At 36.3% G+C, this 18271-nt stretch overlaps 1 protein-coding gene across 1 annotated transcript; it reads left to right on the forward strand.

The window, feature by feature from the left end:
• Positions 1–15059: 15059 nt before the first annotated feature.
• On the forward strand, positions 15060–15974 carry LOC143547989 (polygalacturonase-like). Its single transcript, XM_077039268.1, has 5 exons — positions 15060–15143; positions 15277–15429; positions 15520–15555; positions 15638–15848; positions 15946–15974. The coding sequence occupies exons 1-5, from the start codon at positions 15060–15062 to the stop codon at positions 15972–15974; spliced, it is 513 nt and encodes a 170-aa protein (XP_076895383.1).
• The last annotated feature ends 2297 nt before the right edge of the window (positions 15975–18271 follow it).

Genomic DNA, 18271 nt, shown 5'->3' on the forward strand with positions numbered 1-18271 from the left:
GCCGAGCCGCTAGAGCCTAGGTCTGGAGCTGGAGCTCGAGCTCGGGTCGTTTTGAGCGCCTTTTCTAAAGCTCGAGCTCGGCTCGTGAGTCGTTTTCTCAAGCTCAAGCACAGCTCCGGCTCGTTTGTTATTTATTAATTACTTTATATACAGTTTCATTATTTTTATATACTCTGAGAGAACCTTAAATGAGCCAAAGCTCGGCTCGAGCTTGAATGTGTAGTGTGAAATTAATACACGGCAGTCCAAAAGATCTAATATTTTAAAATACACAAGGCTCGTTAAGGCTCGACGAGCCTAAACAATCTTCCCATACAAGGCTCGAGCCCGGGCTCGATAACTAAACGAGCTTTGAGGCTCAGGCTCGGCTAGATAAGGCTCAACTCATTTCGAGCTTTTTATCAATCCGACCTCAAGTAGCTTGCGAGTGGCTCGGCTCTGCTCGGCTTGTTTGCACCCCTAAGCAATCCGCATACTTGAAAAAAAATCCTGATAGTTTTCTCAAGCTCAAGCACAACTCCGGCTCGTTTATTATTTATTAAAAATTACTTTACATACAGTTTTATTATTTTTACACACTTTGAGAAAACCTTAAATGAGCCAAAGCTCTGCTCGAGCTTGAATGCGTAGTGTGAAACTAATACATGGCAGTCCAAAAGATCTAATATTTAAAAATACACAAGGCTCGTTAAGGCTTGACGAGCCTAAACAATCTTCCCATACAAGGCTCGAGCCCGGGCTCGATAACTAAACGAGCTTTGAGGCTCAGCTCATTTCAAGCTTTTTATCGATCCGATCTCAAGCAGCTTGCGAGTGGCTCGGCTCGGCTCGTTTGCACCCCTAAGCAAACCGCATACTTGAAAAAATATCCTGATAGTTTTCTCAAGCTCAAGCACAGCTCCGGCTCGTTTGTTATATTAATTACTTTATATACAGTTTTATTATTTTTTATATACTTTGAGAAAACCTTAAATGAGCCAAAGCTCGGCTCAAGCTCGGTTGTGTAACGTGAAACTAAAACATAGCAGTCCAAATCAGCTAAATTTAAAAATACACAAGGCTCGTTAAGGCTTGACGACAATCTTCCCATACTTGATAACTAAGCGAGCTTTATTTGAGGTTTGAGGCTCAGGCTCAGGCTCAACTCATTTCAAGCTTTTTATCGATCCGTAGCTTGCGAGCGGATCGATAAAAATACACAATATCAGGATTTAAAAATACACAAGGCTCGACGAGCCTAAACAATCTTCCCATACAAGGCTCGAGCCCGAGCTCAATAACTAAACGAGCTTTGAGGCTCAGGCTCGGCTCGATAAGGCTCAGTTCATTTCGAGCTTTTTATCGATCCGATCTCAAGTGGCTTGCAAGCTCTTGGCTCGGACCCGTAAGCTAACCGCATACTTGAAAAACAAAATCCTGATATTCTAACCGGTTATCTTCTGATGCTCTCACTCAAATGAAATCTATTCAAATCAAGTCCAACGTCAACTAAAGTCTACGCATCATTTGTGAATTGTGTCATTTCATAATTATTAAACTTTTAAGAACATATCCTATTGCTATTGCTATTGCTATTGCTATATAACATGATCTAGAAGGTGCACAAAATGGACCTAATATTATTATTACTTATGAAGGATATAATAGCATATTCAAATTTAATCAACAACTGAAATTAAATGCTGGAAAACAACCAGACGTACGGATCGAATATTCAAACAGCAACCTAGAAACAAACCCTAGCAATTGAAGAAGAACACAAAATTCAAGTATCAAATTAACATCACGTACACAATTACAAGCCCTAACATTACGAATCGTGCAAATACATAATAATAATAATAAGACCGAGGCAGCAATGAAACGCGTGTATCAATGAGCAGGTTGTTGCATCTATAATAATAATAATAGTTATAATAATAATAATAATAATAATAAGATAATGATGATGAAATGAAATTAGGGGAAATGAATAAAGCGAACGAACCTGTATTGATTGAAGACGGAGATGTTGAATCTGGAAGATTAGATGGATAATATTGGGGCAAATTTTGCGGGAAATCGACGAGAAGATGAAGAAGAAGAAGAAAACAAGGGGAAAATGTGAAGAAATAAATTAATAGTTAACAACAGATGGATAGGTGATATTATTTTCTTCTTGCGGTGAGGTGAGACAAGGGTGCAAACGAACCGACCCCGTGAGTTATTTGAGATTGACTTATGAAAAAGCTTCGAGTCCGAGCTCGAGCTTAAATGTAAGCTTATTTAATTAACGAGCTTGAGTCCGAGTTTTACTTATCAAGCTGGCTCGCGAGCCTAAACGAGTCTGCCATTTATATAAATTTTTAATATATGTTTAATAATATTAATTAATGTATATAATGTCATGAAAAATAACTAAATAATATATATTATTTTTGTACATAAAATTATAATTGAAATACATATATATATAATTATAAATATGAAAAAAAATATTTAATAAATAGTAAACAAGCCGAACTCGAGCTTGAGAATCTACTCACGAGCTAAGCTCGAGCTCCATATAAGTTAAACGAGCCGAGCTCGAGCCTAGTTGAGCTCGGGCTCGGCTCGGCTCGTTTGCACCCATAGGTGAGACCTTTTTTTGTCTTCTTTTTTTTATCGGTTGTTTATCTTTTCGGCAATTTTTTTTAATCTCGTAAGAAGCTCTTAATTACCTCCAAGTGATCTCTAGTTTTCAGGAAAATCCACCCGTTTGAAGGCCCACTGATGATGAAACCTGGTCTTTCTTTATTTAGCCACTTGTGTCTCCCTAAAGTGTTGTAAATAGGAATCGAGCATGAGTCTCCATTAATAAACTTGGTTCTTCATTGAGCCAAAGTGTCCGACAATTTGGTGAATTTTATTATGTTTTAAGGTGGTTGATTAAAGTTTAAAGTGAGAAATTCCCATTTTAATATTAACGAAGAACGTGAACTATATATATGTATATTTGAAATTCCTCTCCGATTAATCCACGTTAATCCTGATTAATCATTAGCCTCATACTGCATCTATCGACTAGCGTCTAGCACTCTGAGGAGCTTTACAACACTGCCTAATAATTTAAAATTTTCATATTGCATATAGATGGGTCATTTGGGGGTTCTCTCTTCTAATAATAACACTCAAGATACAACAGTAATACTAATATATTTATATAAGTCTAGATTATGTAATTCTAACACAACCCCTTAAACTATACTTGTATTTCTCATTATTGCTAGCTTGATCTTGATTGAATCTTCAACATAGATTTTCGAGAGTGCTTTCTTATGTTGATGTGCTGGGAATGCTTTAGGAGTCCCAACTTTAATTTTTCTTGTAATATGCTTTCCAAAGTCCCTTGAAATTGTGGACCCAAGCAGCAAGTCTTCTAATACATTAATATACTTTGCATTAGTTTTGTTATCACATTCTATAAGTTATTTCTTAGATTTTTGTAAACTTCTCTTAACACACATAAGTACAATTCGAATAGCTTAACTATTTCGTCGTGTTCAAGCCTTGGTACGCCTTTAGTTTCATGTTTCCGTTTGTTATCGTCGTTCTTGCTAATTTTGAAGTTTGTATCCATCTTATTATCGTATGTTTGGATTCTGGTACATATCCGCTTGTAATTTTTTTTTTTCCAAAAAATTGTATGATCAAAGATCAAGTTTTTTTTTTCTTCTAATCATTGTCTAAAATAATATTTATGGTTGATGATCTTTCTTGTTTCTATATGATATGGTTTTGTACTTGATCTCTGATCTTGTTTATTTTATTTTCTTGGTCTATCTTGTCCTAAAAGATACTTGAACCGCTTTGGCTTTGATACCACTTTGTTGGATATCGGACTAGACGTTGTGGAATGTTGTGCATGAAACGAAAGAACTTCCAGTAGGATGATCACTTATATTTGAAAAAAGAAAACAAAAATTTAACGAAGATGGGTCATAGTATTGATGTACAATAAACTTCCTATATTGTGCATGCATACTACAACACACACTAATTGAACAAGTGCCATTAACCATTGCATCGACCATCGATCATAAACGTTAACCAACTAATTGGCATGACGATATCAATTAATCTATTTGGTTATGTGTAACACTAGGTTTAGAGGGGTGTTGACTTTTAGTGAATTGGGTTAATTAATTAGCCGAAGCTTAGTTTAACCAGTCAATGACCAATTGTATGAATGTATTGTAGACTACTTACATATGTAACGTGGTCTAGTGTATATAATGATTTAACACAAAATTTTAATAATAAAGATTTGTATTGACAGAAATAACTTTAATTACCTTTTTTACATTTCTCTATAAATTAATATCATGCATAACCGGTTTCTTATTATTTTCATCAACTCAAATCATTCTCTAGCTTTTGATCATGGTAATTAATTAGCTTTCTTGATCATCATCTTCTTTGATTAATTGTTTTGTTAATTAAATATTGATTAATTGATTGATCGACTACGTGCGTGTTTAATATTGTAGGCTACTTACTCAGCAATTGCGGTTTCATTTGTTCTAAGTCTCGTAATCGGATTCATTGTATCGTTCCAACGGCAGAATTTGTTTGATGTAAAGCAAGAACATGGTGGTGCTCTCGGAGTAACTAATGCTACTAACTTGGTAATCCATTAATTAATTGAATCCGTTTTTTTTTTAATTTAAGTACTTATGTACATGTATTAGTTTCATGTTTTATTAATAATATATGTATATATGTGATAGGAAAGTCTTTGGAAGCCGCGACGGGCATTCGAATGGGCTTGATTAGATTTTTGGGTCATGTAAAAGAACAAATGATTAATGTAGTTGAATAAGAAACGAAAGGATTTTGATTAAACTTTGATCTAACGATTTAAGTATGAACAAGGCATAACTGTATGACGTTTTAAAACGGTTAAGTTGGATCGGGTTCACAGCCGATGTTAGATTTAATTTGGTTATGTATTATTAGCCAACCCTTTCTTGGTTTTAAACTTATTATTCCTTCCATTGAAAAATAGCCATTGCATTTTGTATTGCGTGTATGAGTGTATGTTTAGTATGTTGATTCCATGCTTACACGTCAACTGTATATGATTTAGCCGGTATGAAGTTGACGGTTTCATTATATATGTACATGATTTGTGTATATGAAAAGAAACCAAAATCTACAAATAGCGAAAGATGTAATACTAATAAGACGCTAATCATGCATCACTGCAAAAAAAGATGTATAGTACGAGTAATAGTAACATGTTATCATAAAGAACTGCTTTTACATTGTGAAATGCGCCCAAGCGGAGGTGTAATGGTTGGCTCGTACCAACAACATGAAAAGCAATGAAGCTTTATTGTAGTGATAACAACAAGCATCGCAACAACTCAAATACAGGCTTACTTTGTTTAAGTTGAACCAATTTCAAGTGAGATGCGTAAATGACTCGTTTTTGTGTAGCATTGCCGAAAATGTGTTGAACCGATTAATATGTTTGTTGACGTACAAAATACGTATTATGTGACCGTTGTACACGTGCAATGTTTTTTTTTTTGTTTTTTTTTTTGACAAAACAACAAAGGTTTAGTAATGACACTATATGATGCTATTTGCTATTTTTTTGTGTATAAGTAAAAACTTTCGTGACATCTTGCAGGAACAATTCAAACGTGCATTGATGTTTTACAAATTCCTCGGCTATTATTTTCCCTACAACATCTATATAAGAAGCACGACATTTTATTTGTTAGATGTATGTGTGTTTATGTAGTATGCATCTGTGATAGCATGTTTTAAATTTCATTTCTGTCTACGCACCTACAATTAGTTTGAGGTCCCTTCATTCGTGGGTGAGTTCCCTAATAGAATAAAGCGACGGATATAGCTTAAACCCCGCTAGCATGTCATAGATGAATGGAATGAGTTTCATTTGTTGACCGATAACAATTTTTAAACCTCCGTAAATCATTAGATATTAAACCCCGTATGTAAAACTTTTGACATGAACCTGTACAACACAAACAACTTCTAGAGGATTTTTTTTTATTGTATAAGTGTACTAATTGTTAGGGGATCATGGCTGCGATTTTTTGTCTCTGTAATGTTAGATAAGTTGTTAATATAAATTTAGATTAAACAAAAAATGATAAAAGAAAAATACACTTAAGTTTTAATAAAAAAAGATAATATATATATATTTTTCCGTTGTTGACAGTGGCCATATAGTGTACCCAAACAATTGCCACAATACACCCTAATCACTGTGTTAGAGACAAAAAATCGTCGACTGTGTAATGGTTCCACATTCGGTTAGATGGTGTTGAAATTAAAATAAAGACGTTAGGGTTGTCTAAAAAAATATTGTATAAAATTTTGGCACTGTACGAGATTAAAATCCATATAACCAATTATATTATTCAGATAAAAAGAAAGTACTATGCTAAGGCTTTGGCATCACCAGTTGTTTAACCCTAATAGGCAATAAATTGGATTATTAAGTTACAAATTACAATTTCGGATGGTTAAAATAACACGTATGATAAATCTACGAATTCCAATCACATACGATAAAATCATAAAATAGACGATAATCGTACAAATTCCCACTATATTATTCCGATAAAAAGTAGTATGACAGATTGTTTGACCACTCACAAGTTGTCTAATGCAAACTATTGATAAAGTGGATATAAAGTTATAATTCGAATTTCAGATGGTTAAAATAAAGTGGATGATAAAGCTACAAATTCCAATTTTCTATGATAAAATTCATAAAAAAACTGTAGAGTTACAAAGTCTAAGTTTTCATGAACTAAATAAAGGGTATGATAAAGCTACAAATTAAAAGTTTGTATGAAAATAAAATCTTTATAGGGTTGCTATGGTCTCGGTGTGAGTATCAAAAGCCAACAGCAGAACACGTCGCCGTTAATATGTGGGTTTGATAATAAAATACATAACTCCGTTAACATTCTGCTCTCCCATCCATGGTCCTTTGTTCCTAGTTGATATTCGTTTAGGGTTCCAACTACCCAGGGCTCCTGATTCTAGTAAGTAATTGTATAATTTTGTTTTTCCTCAGTAACATGTTACATGTAGTAGGGTATACTCATTTGAATATTGTAAGTACAATCCAATAATGTCAGATCGTGTGTTGAAAATGGCTCTAGTGGTTGTGGTTGGTAGAACTGTATATGCGCTTGTTAGGGGTTCCAGTTGACTAAGTTTCCATTATTTCGAAAGCATAAACGTACGAGGCCATCAAGAGCTGTAAGAATATAGACCTCACAAGGATTTGCCTCACATGATAGCGGAACGACAATATTTGGCATAGGATTTGGGTATGCTGAAGTAAGCAGATAGATTGTAGTGTGCAACAGTCTGAGCACTACGATTTTTTGGTTGTAAATTCTTCGAAAGTAGCAACAATGCATTGTGGCAAATTTTTTTTGTTGAAAGTAATAAGAACCATTGTTTGCTTACGCTTACATCGGCAAACACACTTAGGTTGGAGCGTTACTAATATGTCAGCCTACAACCCAATTTCACTTTAATTTTTTTTTACTGGATGTAAATTAGGAAAACATAAGTATTTTATATGTAAAAAAAGTTATAGGATACTCATTTTTTCTTTTAATAATTGTTTCTACATAATCAATTTTGTTTTTTATATAAACATATCTGAAACCGTTTTAATAAAAAAAACTTTATAAACAATAGTTAAAAAGTAATATATTTTTACAAAAATAAATGTTTTTTTATTAAGCGTCTTCTACATGAGCTTTTTTATTAGTTTTTTAGATATAAAAGTAATGGTTTTTTAAGATTCCTCAATGAACCTCTCTCTCAGAACTACAAATCTACAATGAGATTTGAACCGTCATCACTTGATTGATGACAATTCACCAATGCCATTAAACCAAATGCCTTTTGGCACAACCCAATTTTCATGGTAGATCTTTTCTTAGGTAGATCTAGGTCTAAAATGCAAATCAAAACGTTCAATAACCGCCAAGCAAAAAATAATTTCTTAACAATGCGTAAAGTCTATCTAAATGAATGTTTTTGCTTCGGCGCAAAGTTGAACCAAACTACTAGATGAGTTGATGTCAATAGAATGAGTTTTTCTTAGATTATGTGCTATCGGTTTAGAATGAAAGAAAGCTAATGGGTCTTTCTTATTATTATTATTATGATTATTTCTTTTTAACTTCTACAATTTTTTGTCCTTTTTGTTTCTTAGTCACTAAGATTAAAGTTATGTCTGGTATTAAAGTTGTTAGTGTCATTACTTTTTTGTTGAAAGTAATGAGAGCCATTGTTTGTATACGTTTTATCAGCAAGCACACTTAGGTTGGAGCCTTACTAATATATCGACCTATAGGCCCAATTTCAATTTAACTTTTTTTTACTGTATGTAAATTAGGGAAAAGTTATAGAATACTCATTTTTATGTATAAAAAATTTATTTTTACATAATCAATTTTGTTTTTTTATATAAACAAATCTAAAACCGTTTTAATAAAAAAAAAACTTTATAGAAAATAGCTAACAAGTAATTTGTTTTTTCAAAAATAAATGTTTTTTTATTAAACGCTTTTTACATGAGTTTTTTTTAATAGTTTTTCACATGTAAAAGTAATGGTTCCCAAGTTCCTGGGTTTTTTTAAGCTCCCTCAATGAACCTCTCTTAGAACTACAAATCTTCAATGAGATTTGAACCGTCATCATTTGATTGATGACAATTCACCAATGCCATTGAACCAAATGCCTTTTTGGCACAACCGAGTTTTTATGGTAGATCTTTTCTTAGGTAGGTCTAGGTCTAAACTGCGAATTAAAACGTTTGATAACCGCCATTTTTTGATTCTTGTAAACCAATACCAAACCGTTGAACTCTTAAACCGAACCAAACTGTTAGTAACGTTTGGTTTCACGGTTTGGGCTTGTTGGGGTGTGAATAATTTGTAAATGTTTTAGCATAGTTAAATGCAATTTGTCCGCAATGATGTTTAAACACAAGCTGTCCGAAAAACAGGAAAACAAATCAACATAAGTAGCCAAATGCATAAAAATAAAAGTATGGGCTGCTGTTTAAATGTTGTCCAAACTCCAAACTTCAAGTGTAATCCAAACTCACCATTAAGGTGCGGATGAGCTCTGGGTCCTTCGCGCCCTGGATGAAAGCAGCGCGAACAAGATCTTCGCTAATACTGCCCAGACTTAGCTTCTTTGAATTGAAACGCGTGATGAAGTCTAGTAAAGACTCATCTTCCTCTCGGATGCAGTTGAGGATTGTCCATTGTTCTTCAGTGTAATTCCTTTTTTGACTGAAGTGTTGGCTGAACTTCTGTTGGAAGTCTGTCCAATCGTAGATGTGGTGGACCGGTAAACGGTCGAACCACGCTCTGGCTGCTCCAACCAGCGTCATCTGGAACATATAACACTACGTGGGTTCCGTCCAGTTGCTGACAGTTGCCCCCACTATGAATCTATTCAAATGATCGTCTGGGTCGGATATACCATCATAAGTGCCGATGTTGGGCATCTGCTTGGCACTCTTCGGGGCGATTGCTTCCGCAATGTCCCTTGCAAACTTGGACGTTCCCGCATTTGCAACAGTTGGTCTAAAAGCTTTGAAGAAGTCACGTGGGTTTCTACCCGCGTTTTTTGGTTTGAAAGTTTCTCCAAAATTCCTTCTCGGTTGGAAGTCCGTTTCCTTACGTTTCCCTTTCGCCCTATGGCGAGGGTTTGCGTCGGTGTCGGATTCCTCCGAATCATCGTCCAAGTACTCGCACTCATTGCTCATGTTAAGCTGTTGAGTGCTTCCGAATTCGTCAGCCTGTTGGAGTGAACGTAAGCGTTCATCCAACTCAACTTGGAATTTCTTTTGACGTGCTTCCGCCCACGCTTTAACTTGATCAAGTGTTTGGTGGGGGAACCTCGTCTGTCGTCTTTCCGCCTGGGTATCAATGAATCCCAGGGGATGATTGTTTACTGCACTTGCCCCGGCTCGAGTGACCGGGGTAGTGTTTGTAAAATTTACTGCACTTGCCCCGGCCTGGGTAACCGGGGTAGTGTTCGTAAAACGTGTGTATTCGCCGGTGTTCCCCCAGTAGCTGGGGTTGTGGTTACCGGGGTTTCTTGGTTACTCCCTGGCCTGGGGACCGGAGTAACGTTAACCATCTTTCCAGAAGTTTTGAAAAAACTGAAAAAGAATAAGTTCTAGCTTTTATGCACGGATGGCGCCAATGAAGAAACACTAATCGACCCCGGGCAGATTACGGATAATCTGGGGGTTAAATAGATGTTTCCCACGAGGGGTTATGTCCGGCAAAGATGGTTCTTCTGGTGACCTGCAAAACAGACACCGTGAGCTCGTCACTGAGAAGGGGGGGGGGGTACCTCCTTGTGACCACCCTCCGGCGTGAGAATCAGACTAGATTGCTCTTGAATATAAGTGTATATTAAGAGATTGCTAGAAAAGATAAGATGTGATAAGGTAATGTCATGTGTCCATACCATTCCAAGGTGTTGGAGTATTTATAGCCGAAAGTAGGTTTCCAAGAAGGTACAACCGGCTGAATAGTATTCTTGTTCTGCCAACTGTGGGCTACGCACATGCCATGTTGGCAGTTGGTGGGTAGGCAGCGGCTGATAGGGACCAGGCCGGCTGTGTACTATTCTTTTTCCACCAACTGCAGGCTATGCACGTGCTACGACAGGTTAGTGAGTAGGCAGCGGCTAATAGTGACAGGGGTTGGTGAGTAGGCAGCGGCTGATAGTGACCAGGCCGGCTGTGTACTATTCCTTTGTCACAGTGAGCTGTCGCTGCTTTGGTCAGACCTTTTGTCCATACCTCGTCAGGTACAGTACAAAAGGTCCTCCAGTAGCGTACGGACTGGCTCATTTGGGCGGGAGTATTCCCGGCTTTGGGCGGGAGTGTTCCCGGCTTGCTCACTCGTTCTTCAGGTGACATTACTGAATTATTTAAGAGTTAAGTGCCTTGTGCGTGTAGCCTTGCTGCGCAGGTAGCCTTCCCTGATGGCTTGTATCCGCAGCTGCGGGAACAGGCGGGGTACTTCACCATTGGGAGGCTTTTCCTGCGGGAACAGCTTGCGTAATGCGCGTAAGGACGTCACGTCTCTGAGCATGGTGGGTCCTGCGGATCCAGTTGGTTTCTGCGCAGACGTCCCTCTTCACGGTGAGTCTTGCGAGTTTAGCCTTTGCGCAGACGTCCCTGCTGAAGGTGTCTTGCGGGTTCAACTGCGCAGACGTTCCTCTTTGAGGTGAGTCTTGCGGGTCCAACTGGGCTCTGCTGGGACCTACCTCTTCAGCACGCGATTGCAGCGGCTTTGTTTAATTCAAGTAACAGCATTCACGTTACTTGATCGCAAGGAATCTCTTTTGAATAAACCATGATACTCGATACCCCTAACAGTTTGTCTCATAAGGGTGAGTTAAACATTATATAGCAGATATTAGATAACTTCTATAAACAAACAAAAAAACAATGTTTTGTTAATTAATTACATCATGAAGGTCATCTTGCATATCAGCAATAGTGTTAGCGGAAGCCGTTATCATAATCATCTTTAGCATCATTAAATTTGTGTTCATGTTGTATGTGTTTGAGTGTGTGTGAACAAATAGATGATACACAAAATGAAAAGGATATCTTATTGAATATCTTGGTGACCACAATGTTACAACATGTCTGATATATATAGATATCAAAATGGTTGGATTGTGACGGTTACGAGAAGTCCTAACTAATACATAATAATAATGATAATACAAATTGTCACATATAATAGTATTAAACCTAAGTGTTTATTATTTCTAATAAATAGCACGTCTCACTTCAGATCTCGAAGTTTCATATATTTCATTGTTGGCTGCCTCTTTTCTCAAAATTACCAACTTCAAATGACTGCAAAACAATGAACCGAAAATGTCACGCAACAACATGCTTGTAAGCGAACCCAAACAAACGATTTTACAAAATTTCATAAACGAACATACATATGCAAACGTAAAACAAACAACATAAACGAATATATATGAACAAACAAGACACTTAAACATGTGTTCATGTTCATTTGTTTAACTTAATGAACAAAAAAAAAACTATCGAGTGGTTCACTAAACATTCGTTCGAATACAAGCCTACACAACAAAAAAAAGTTGTCTAGAGATGAAACAATTTATTCTTTCCTTTTTATGTTTTGAAAATAATTCGTTTGCTAAAAGTTCCATTACAAAACTATGTTAATAAAGTAATCTGGCCTTTACTAATAGAGCGAGTTAATAGGTTTTATAAATTTGAAACTCAAAACCGAGCTAAATTGGCCAGTTTAGGAGTGAACCGGTTCGGTTTACAGTTTATATATATATATATATATATATATATATATATATAATATTATAATAAAAACAAATTATTGTGTCATGCATACAAATCAAAATTACTCGTATAATAAAGGCCCGGTGCATGCTGAAAGATTTGATGCAGTCTGAATGACACAACAGAAGTCAATAATAATAATAATAATAATAATAATAATAATATAGAATAGATTATAAATATAAAAAAATTATTTAATAAATAGTAAACGAGCCGAGCTCGAGCTTGAGAATCTACTCACGAGTCACGAGCCGAGCTCGAGCTTTGAAAATAGATATTGAAACAAGCCGAGTTCGAGCTCCATATAAGTAGGTGAGACTTTTTTGTCTTTTTTTTACATGTTATCTTTTCGGTAATTTTTTTATATCTTGTACGGCGCTCCTAAGTACCTCCAAGTTATCTTCTGTTCTCGGGAAAACTCGCATGTTTGAAGGCTCACTGATGGTAAAACTCGGTCTTTATTTAGCCACTCATATATTCCCCAAAGTGTTGTAAATAGGAATTGAACATGAGTCTCCGTTAATAAACTTGGTTCTTCATTGAGCCAAAGTGTTCGACAATTTAGTGAATTTTATTGTGTTTTAAGGTGGTTGATTAAAGTTTAAAGTGAGAAATTTCCATTTTAATATTAACGAAGAACGTGAACCATATACTTATGTATATTTGAAATTCCTATCTGATTAATTCATGTTAATTCTGGTTAATTGTTAGTCTCATACTCCTCTATCGACTAAACTAGACTTGTATTTCTCATTATTGCTGGCTTGATCTTGATTTATCTTTGAATCTTCATCATAGATTTTGGAGAGTGCTTTCTTATGTTGATGGGTCGGGACTCGGTAAGGCTCTATGAGTCCCAACTCCCAATCTTAATTTTTCTTGTAGTATGATTTCCAAAGTCTTTCGAAATTGTGGACCCAAGCAACAAGTCTTCTAATATATTAATATACTTTACATTACTTTTCTGGATATCACATTCCATAAGCTACTTCTTACAACATCTTTGCAAACTTCTCTTAACGCACATAAGCACAATTCAAATAGCTTAACTATTTCGTCGTGTTCAAGCCTTGGTATGCCGTTGGTTTCATGTTTCCGTTGTTATCATTGTTCTTGCAAATGTTTGAAGTTTGTATCCAGCTTATTATCGTATGTTTGGATTCTGGTTCATATCCGCTTGTAATTTTTTTTATCCAAAAAATTGTATGATCGAAGATCAAGTGTCTTTTGTTTTTCTAATCTCTGTCTAAAATAATACTGATGGTTGATGATTTTTCTTGTTTCTTTGTCATATGGTTTTGTACTCGATCTCTAATCTTGGTCTACTTTATTTTCTTGGTCTATCTTGTCCCAAAAGATATCTGAACCGCTTTGGCCTCAATACCACTTTATTGGATATCGGACTAGACGTTGTGAAATATTGTGCATGAAACGAAAGAACTTGCACTAGAATGATCACTTATATTTGAAAAAAACAAAAACTTAATGAAGAAGAGTCATAGTATTGATGTAGAATAAACTTCATATATTATGCATACAACACCATACTACAACACACACTAAATGAACAAGTGCCATTAACCATTGCATCTCTTTGAAACCATGGATCATAAACGTTAACCAACTAATTTGCATGACCGATATCAATTGGGTTAATTAATTAATCGAAGCTTAGTTTAACTAGTCAATGACCAATTGTATGAATACATTGTTGACTACTTACACATGTAACGTTGTCTAATGTATGTAAGGGATTAACTTAGGTTTCTATGTAGTGATTTCCCAACGTGAAAATCAATATAGTCAAAGTTTTAATAAAAAGTAATGGTGCAAATAATTAAATAAAAACAATATTTTAATTATGTAAAAAGAGATATACTTGCTGTTCAAGAAAAAAAAAAGAGATATACTTAAAAACATTTATTGGATGCATAGATTTGGTGTAAAAACGATTTATTAAAATCTCACTGTAAAAAGTTAATTCAACTAATTATACATTATATCTTTTCTTAATTTATTAATAAACATTTGTGGTTATTGCATAAAATACATACACACATATATAGATCCTATATATGATGTCATGCATGCATAGTTTTCTTTTAATAATTTTTTTATACATGTTTTGAAAAATTATTTTATTAAATCTCACTGTAAAAAGTAAATTCAACTAATTATACATATATAATATATTTTCTGATTTATTAATAAGCATTGCTGGTTATTGGATAAAATACATAAACACCTATATCGATCATATATATGATATGAACATGCATAGTTATCTTTTAATAATTTTTTTATACATGTTTTGGGAAATTATCTCTCTTAATTTTACCTCTCCATGAATAACAATAAAAACACAAACTTTTAATAATAAAGATGTGTATTGACCGAAATAACTTTAATTACCATTTTTACATTTCTCTATAAATTAATATCATGCATAAGCGATTTCTTATTATTTTCATCAACTCAAATTATTCTCTAGCTTTTGATCATGGTAATTAATTAGCTTTCTTGATCATCATCTTCTTTGATTAATTGTTTTGTTAATTAAATATTGATTGATTGACTACGTGCGTGTTTAATATTGTAGGCAACTTACTCAGCAATTGCGGTTCCATTAATTCTAAGTCTCGTAATCAAATTCATGGTATTGTTCCAACCGCAGAATTTGTTTGATGTAAAGCAAGAACATGGTGGTGCTCTCGGAGTAGATAATGTTACTCACTTGGTAATCCATTAATTAATTGAATCCATTTTTTTTAATTTAAGTACAAATGTAAGAGATGGCCCTGGGCATATATACTTTATAATTCGTATATGAAAAACAATGTTTATGTTTTCATGGTTATGTATGTTAATAGGTTATTGGGAACATTATAGCCATACCCATGAGCGCATGGCCGAGAAACACCGATACCTGGATTAAGTTTCACAACGTCCCCAATCTTCATGTAGTCGGCCAAAATGGACGATTTATTGGGCAAGGGAAGGATTGGTGGGATGCATGCCAAAGGGTAATTATAAGTAGTTAATTGACATGATTAATTAATTAATTAATTAACTAATTAGTTATTTAACTAACCATGGGTGTTAATCTTTTTTAGACAAAGCCTACCACTTGTGAAAAAAACAATCCCACGGTAAGTGATTAAACATGTGTTTCATTAGCATGATTTTGTAAAATCTATACTAAATCTTATTATTTATTTTGGTTTCGTTTAGGCGTTGGCGTTTCATAGTTGCCCCGGGCTGGTTCTCAACCAAGTGACTTCCATAAACAGTCCAAGAAATCATATATCTATAAATGCTTGTAACGGTGCTACCATCTATAATATTAATATACAGGCACCAGGAGAGAACGCCCCTAACACTGATGGCATCGATATTTCAGACACCACTGGTGTTCATGTTATTGGTGGAAACATTGGAACTGGTAGTGTTTACATACAAATATTACAAAAGTCTTTCACTACAAAAGAAAAAAATGGTTTTTTTTTATTTTTTTATATCAATATGCATTTTTTGTTTAGGTGATGATTGTATCAATAAAAAGATATAATTTACTATAAAACGATTACAATAAAGTGGCAGGCAAACGGGCAACAAGCTGCGCCGCAACCCCCTTTTGAACAGCAAAGCCAATCCTGCTAAAAACGAAGCTTTGTGACCTAGAAGCTGAAGAGGTTCCGTGTACGACGCGCTGAACCCTACTAAAAAATTTCACAGCCTCTGGAGCCAGAAAACCAAATGTATCAAAGGCAAATGGTAGAAAGACATGTTGATTATCTAAACAAGCTTTCTCGTGTTTAACAACTTTGCCCGATTCAGCCTTCAACGCAGCCTGACCCACAACAAACCCACGGTCCCTGAGCCCAACAAGAGGAGACACTCCTGTAAGATCCACACAGGCGTGTTTCCCCCCTGCCCACCCGAACACAAGAATATCAGCTGGTCGTAAAGTAGACCTCCCTTCAATAGGATCCGTGAGAAAGTTAACAGGGGCCTCATTTTTAGTAGAAATCCCTGCCCGTTTAAGAACATCACACAGAACATCCCTAACCAGATCATGTCTGTATTTAAAGCCAGGCAATTCTTTGCAATGCACCGCATGGTCACCAAAAGAATCCAAACAGACCTTGCGACAAATTGGGCAAGGCTCATCCGTCGGGAACATAGGGATCATTAACCGGTACTTAAGGATAGCCCGATACTCCAAACCCGACATACGTTGGCCTAATCCTTCAATGGGGATAGCCGTTAGAAAATCCTGAGCCCGAGGAGCCCGAAGGCATTCAAACACCGCCTTTTGGCGAGGGGATAGATCAAACTTCACTTCTAAACTCTTGACGATTCCACTAAATAAGGCACTCGCCACAACATGTTGGGCTTTAGGGGGGGCGGTGTCCTTATTAGAGAACCCGCTAAGATCAAAATCTGGAAGTGCAGTACGTAAACGATCCATCGCACACCCATAATCAGAGTCCAACCCATAAATATCACAACCCCGAAGAATATGGTCTTGCAAACACCACGACTGTGCTTTCGAAGCCACAAAAGCATATGTAGATACATTCTCGGCCGAACAGAGACCCAACCCCCCATAACGGATCGGAAGTGACGCCAACCTCCATTGGAGATCCCCAAAGAACGGACCTCCACAAACCACGATGTCCTCAATGGCCTTCGAAGACCATTGTCAAATATAGAAACAGCTTCCCCCACATACATAGGTTGGCATGTTCTCAAACCGAACAAAAGCTTGGCGACTCCCATACATGAGCGAAGCAAAAGAAGCTCGCATTGAGGATCCCGAAGTCTTGGGAGATGTGACATCTGACCCGATCCGACCCGACCCAGGTACCCGTTTCTCTGATTCGATCTCTTTCTGTTATGATTTAATATTTATTTATACTTATATTTTACTTTTAATAATAATAATATATTTTCCTTCCCGCCTCTTTCCCTCTCTTTCTTTCCGCCGTCCCGCCCTTAAGCCTTGTTTCCCTTACTCCTTGTCCTTTGTTCCTTCCCGCCTAAGGTTGTCTGCGCAGCTCCACGCGCCAGACTCCTTACAAGGAAGCCTGCGTGTAGACCACCTGTTACTGCGATACGCGAGACGAACTGTCCCCGCGGCGCGCTATGGATACCGTTCTTCCCGCGACGCGCTAAGAAATATAGTTCTTCCCGCGGCGCGCTTAGAAATGTAATTCTTCCCGCGACGCGTTAAGGTTGGTTCTGTCTGCCTTCGCGCTCGCGCTCTCTTGACCTTCTGTGTCTGCCTTCGCGCTCGATGCCTTCTCGCGCTTAACCCTTGAGTCTTTCCTCCTGTTTAATCTAGCCGTTAGCTTTTGTGTTGTCTTATCTTCTGTGCTGTTGACCTAATCTGCTTTATGTCTGAAAAGTTACTTTCGGCGCAGCATGCGCACCAACCCCATTGGTTGGCAGAAAAAGTGACTGACATTATCTTTTGAGATCTGCTTTTTCCATGCTTGACCAGTACCTTTATCTGAACCGCCCATGCCTGTTTACTGTTCCTGTCAGCTTTATCTTGCCCCCTGCAGCTGCCATATCTTTTGATATCTTTTGCTTTTGGAATCTTTTACTTTTTGGAAATCTTTTCCCCTTTTCCAGGGATTGTGTTCCCTAGGGTTTCTCTATAAATAATAACATTATTTTCCTAACACATCACACACAAACACTTAATTTAACCTCCTCCTTGCTCTCTCTGCCGTCTTCCTCTCTGCCTCCGTCTTCCTTCCTGTTCTGCCCTGCTTTTCCGGTAATATATAATATATATTATATAATAATTTACTTATTAGTTATGCTAACTTATAATCAAGACTTAAAACCAATCAT

Source organism: Bidens hawaiensis, unplaced genomic scaffold (assembly GCF_021521415.1).
Source record: "Bidens hawaiensis isolate Kalapana, Puna unplaced genomic scaffold, B.hawaiensis_p1.1 tig00014899_1, whole genome shotgun sequence".
NCBI lineage: Eukaryota > Viridiplantae > Streptophyta > Magnoliopsida > Asterales > Asteraceae > Bidens > Bidens hawaiensis.